Source organism: Oncorhynchus mykiss, chromosome 8 (genome assembly GCF_057628025.1).
Source record: "Oncorhynchus mykiss isolate SJ-2025 chromosome 8, ASM5762802v1, whole genome shotgun sequence".
Classification (NCBI taxonomy): Eukaryota; Metazoa; Chordata; class Actinopteri; order Salmoniformes; family Salmonidae; genus Oncorhynchus; species Oncorhynchus mykiss.
Genome location: NC_143029.1, coordinates 47,499,523 through 47,504,585, shown reverse-complemented (window position 1 = coordinate 47,504,585; position 5,063 = coordinate 47,499,523). Strand labels below are relative to the sequence as shown.

General features: G+C 40.3%; 1 protein-coding gene across 1 annotated transcript; it reads right to left on the bottom strand.

Moving 5' to 3' along the window:
• Positions 1-573: 573 nt before the first annotated feature.
• Positions 574-4,736, bottom strand: cldn15la (claudin 15-like a). Its single transcript, XM_021612642.3, has 5 exons — positions 3,807-4,736; positions 2,248-2,412; positions 1,610-1,691; positions 1,333-1,446; positions 574-912 (listed from the first exon to the last, which is right to left on the bottom strand). The coding sequence occupies exons 1-5, from the start codon at positions 4,021-4,023 to the stop codon at positions 828-830; spliced, it is 663 nt and encodes a 220-aa protein (XP_021468317.1). The 5' UTR covers positions 4,024-4,736; the 3' UTR covers positions 574-827.
• Between the last annotated feature and the right edge of the window lie 327 nt (positions 4,737-5,063).

Sequence of the window (5,063 nt, the reverse complement as noted above, 5' to 3'; positions counted from 1 at the left end):
ACGACTTTAAATCTTAGCTTCTTAACCCCATCAATCACGATGGCCTGAGTTCTGTCACTAAGATAATCATGAAACCATGAGCAGGTCTATCAGAGCTCAGGCCTTATTCAATTAAATAGCATGATGAACAGTATCAAAAGCTTTTGACAGGTCCATAAACAAAGCAGTACATTTCAGTTTAGTGTCTAGAGCATCGACAAGATCATTAACCACTAATGTGGTTGCTGTAATAGTGTTGTGCCCAGGCCTAAACCCTGATTGGTTTACATTCAAAATACATTTCTCAGATAAAAAAAGAGCAAAGTTGTACATTTACCAAGGATTCAAGAATCTTAGCTAGACAAGGAAGCCTTGAAATGGGGTGATTATTATTAAAATCACTACTGTTATTAAGATCACTACTACTATGTAGTGAAACTGGAAAAACAGCCCAAATGGATTTCAAGCAGTGAAGTTTCCCTTTAAGACCGTTGCAGTGTGTCTCATCTTTTGTATCTGAAGTGGGCTTTATGCATTAACACATTCTATAGTAAGGCAGTTTAGTTGCATAAAATGACGACAAACACCAAAACATATATCAAATGAATGTTTATTCAGAGGATAGCAAATTCCACACAAACAGATCCCATTACCAATAGTTAAACTCCAAATTATTCCAGTTTTTTTTTGTTTGTTGCATCAACCTCAAAATCCTTCAAAAACAATTAGCAAAATTCATGGTGAAAGAGAAAAAGATAAACATGGGTAACAACAGTCAAATATGTGCTCTTAAATGTGAGCGTCACAAAAGTGGGAGAGGGGAGGTGAGGTGGTACGGGAGGGACGTCTTAGACGTAGGCTTTGGTGGAATCCGGCTCAGACCTGGCAGCAGGTGCGTAGATTGTTTTAGGCTGACTCGTTGCGTAGTACCCTCTGGATTACATCAAAGACAGAACAGAAAGTCAGAGAGGGGGCAGACAAACTAAACAACAGGTGAAAAAGCAAAAGGTGGCTGGCACAAAATGTAAATGAGACAAAACAAGTGGAATATACCAAAGTCAAAGTGAAGCTTAAGGAAAAACAAGGTAGGCAGACAAAACACATGAAACAAGTGAGACACAGAAGTAGAAGAAAGAAAAATAAAATGTGACAGTGAGGTAGGTTACAGTAGTGTTTTTCAACTCCGGTCCTCATGTACCCCACAGTTGAGTTTAATGAGGTATGTTTGAATGGGTCTAGAACAAAACATTTGTAACACGGGGGGGTAATCAGGAAGTGGAGTTTAAGAACACTGAACTACAGGGTATGTGAAGGTACTGATGAGAGGTGAAGGAAGTCGAATGAAAGACCTACGCTTTAGGCTTTTCACTTTTTGCCCTCTTGCAGGCACAGCAGAGAAGAGATCCTCCCAGCATGGACAGAGAGGCTGCGCCCCAGCCCAGGAAGAGACCAGTCCCCAACTCAAACCTGCACACAACAAAAATCAGTAAGGAACAAAACAATATGTATACAGTATGTAGTTATGTCTTATTATGTGCATCAAAGGGTGTGTCACATCTTCTATGTGTCTGAATTTAATTTATTTTTGTGGTTACTGAAAAAAATGGTTTTGTTTGGTCTTTCCACTTACTTCACCCCACCAAAGAATGGGTTGTTAAAGTCCTCTACAACTCGGGTGGCGTACCAAGAACAGCAGATCAGCTCGCAGAGACCTGTAGAAGAGAAAGACACTTTCTATGAGAGCGATGAAGAGCAGAAGAGACATGTGAGGTTAGGGAAGGAAAGAAAGAAAGAAAGAAAGAAAGAAAGAAAGAAAGAAAGAAAGAAAGAAAGAAAGAACGAAAGAACGAAAGAAAGAAAGAAAGAAAGAAAGAAAGAAAGAAAGAAAGAGGAAGGTAGACAGAAAAAGGAAAATGGAAGAGAGAACAGGGAAAGCTGAAACGAAACAGAATGAAGAAACAAGAGGTAAAGCTGAAAAGGGGGAAGGAAGGAAAAAAATGGGATGATAGTAAGATGAGAGAGAAGTGAACCACGGTGAACAAAATAAAGACGTGAAAAAGGGACTCAATGACAAAACAAGAAAAAGATTGTCAGATATCTTTCACCTCTTACTCTGACGCTATCACCATGAATGTGTAACGTACATCAGAACAGTTAGGGATATCAAATTATGTTAACTTTTCCAAACGTAACGAGTTTTTCAGAAAAACAGGAACCATAGGAAAGCTTCTGCAACTTTGCAACAATAGGTAGTAAATCTGAACTCACCAGCGAGTATAAAGAGGCATCCACCAGTGACGGCAATCTTGGCCTTTGCCTGCTCCGTGGCACTGCCAATCTTAATGCACTTTAGCCCCAGCAGAGACACGATCATAGACACCAGCCCTAAGAGCAGACTGATGACCATCAGGGCACGGCTCGCCTGTACATGGCCTGAGGGGAGGGGAAGGAAGGGAAGAGAGAGATGAGAGGAAGAGTTGCATATTAAAACACAGCTAGACATCAGCTACACAACATTAAGTTGGAGAGTAATTTGTTAATTTGGAAACTGTATACATATACATACATAATTACTGGTTTGTTGGTGGACTAGACTAAGACAATGGTAGACATTTTCAAAGGAATACTATCAAATGTCCCAAGAAATAGGCACAATGCAGAGAACATGTCCTTTATAGATGGCAAGGAACTGTATTCTGAACATGAAAAAATAGCATACTTATGCTAATGGTGAAACTTAACAAAACATCCCAGGATATGTCCATAGTGGTATTGTAATAACATTATTTTTTTTAAATCCCAGCCCATCACATTTCTAAATTGAATTTAATCTGACCAGTTTTCAGCAGTTAATCATAAGGTTGTTATTAGCTAGTTGATATTTTTGCAATTCAACAAAATACTGTAAACTGTATCAATCTACAAATAACCCTTTAGATTGCAGATAACTGCTATCAAAGCCAAAGACCTAATAACCCAGATTCATTTCTGCCTATAATTAGAACTGCTACTTTGACACTGGCCAAGGTGCAGTAGCTTCCTTGTCATAGGAGCACAAAATGTCCACCATTATGACCCACATCACTGGCCTTAGGAAGGAGAGAAAGATAGAAGAAAAAAACAAGAAGAAAAATAGAGATTCAATTCTTGAAGAGAGTTCAAATGTGACCAAGCGGTTAAAGCGTTGGGCCAGTAACTGAAAAGTTGCTGGTTCGAATACCCGACACGACAACATCTGTCGATGTGCCTTTGAGCAAGGCAGTTAACCCTAATTTGGACCAGGGGTGCTGTACTACTATGGCTGACCCTGTAAACTGCACCTTATCTGAAACTTTCATAAAGAGTTAACATTCTTTTTAAGTTGTAATATTAAAAACGCCTACATTTGAAGTTACATTTAGGCGGGAAAGAAGTGGGTCCGAAATGCACCCAAAGGATGTTCATATTAGCCTTTTTCATGGAAGCTCACAGAAAACAATGCAAAGATACATTTATCTTCTTTCCATGGTAGAAAGTAATTGGACATAATCATTGTTAATAGTTACATTATCTTAATTTAACCATATCAGATATAGCCACAGGTGTGCCCTGACCTCTCCCCACCAAAGATGCCAGTCACTCTAAGACTGGCAATGCTGGGTCTTGTTCAGTAAAGCACACCAACAGAAAAACATTTTAAAACATTTTGCAATTGACAACGAGAATTAGTGTCATTTGACCAATTCAGGTTGTACCTCCCATTACACTCCGTTTCAAAGCGTTTTCTCCCTGATTGAGGTGTCTGAGTTGGTGGTGACGGTTAGAACGGTTAGACTACAGTTTCTTACCGGGGAGGCCGAGCAGGGACTCGAAGTCGCGGCACTCAGCGATTCCAGAGCTGTCTTCGGCACAGGAGTGCCACAGGTTCTCATACTGTCGGGTGGAGATGATAACACTGCCAGAGACGGAGGACACCTTCCAGTAGTCGTTGGCGAGAGCCGTACCAGTGATCAGCCAGCCTGCGATACACATGAAGAATCCGGTTGCCTCCACAGCGGTTGACATGGTCGAAACCTTTCACAACACACGAGATGGAAAGGATTCCCAAAATACAGAGAAAATACAGAACTACAGGGCCAAATAGGTTAAAAAAATCCCAGAAAAATGTAATGACGCAAAAAACGACACTACAGACAGGGTATGACCTAAAAACAACCTTTTAAAATTTTCCAATGTATGCACAGAGGACAGAAGGTGATGTGTGGGGTGGATGTTAGCTAGTGTCTCTATTTGTTCGTTGTGCTTCCTATATCTCAGGTCCCTGGCTATGACATGAGGACTTTACACCCTACCAGGGGCCATAAAGTTAGTGGAGCCGCACCCATATGGGCCCTCTCTACCACCTCCCCCACTTCTCTCCAACCCTACTGATTATGATGACGTGATAAGGATGGAAGACCTTAGTGGCCACACCCAAACCAGGCCCTCGATACTCTTGCCTCCTGCTCTGCTCCATTCTCCTAAGTTTGTGTTGACAATGATGATGATGAAGATGATGATGAAGGGAATAGTCACTTCTTCTGTTGTGGTGACAGAGTTACAACATGCAGTCTATTTCCTGTCGTAAAGGGAAGACATATCTGGCACTTCCTCGTCATCTTTTGGTGTTCTGTAATTTAACCCCCAAATCAAAACTTTGGTGCTGTCACAATAAGTCTAGAAGTCTAAATACACGTTTAGTAAAAATGTTTTTAATCAATTATTGGACTTAGACATAAAACACTACTGAAATATCCTTGCTAATGATTGCCAAGAAACGAAGATAATGATTTTATGACCATATGAATTTCCCTCCTGTCGCTAAGCCACAAAAATGCTATGTGAAACAGCTACTCATTGTTGTGTGTGTGCTTGTGATTCCAACTGTGGGTGACCATATAATGAATTAATCAATTCTACTACACAGATGAAAAATTGTTTGGTGACCAATGAAATATGTTGCTGCACTGTAGTACATTGTTCTGATATTTAATACATGTACGGTTAAACTGTAACATAGTCAATCCGTCTTCAACTGCTCCTGCTCTGATAGCTTTCAATGTCAA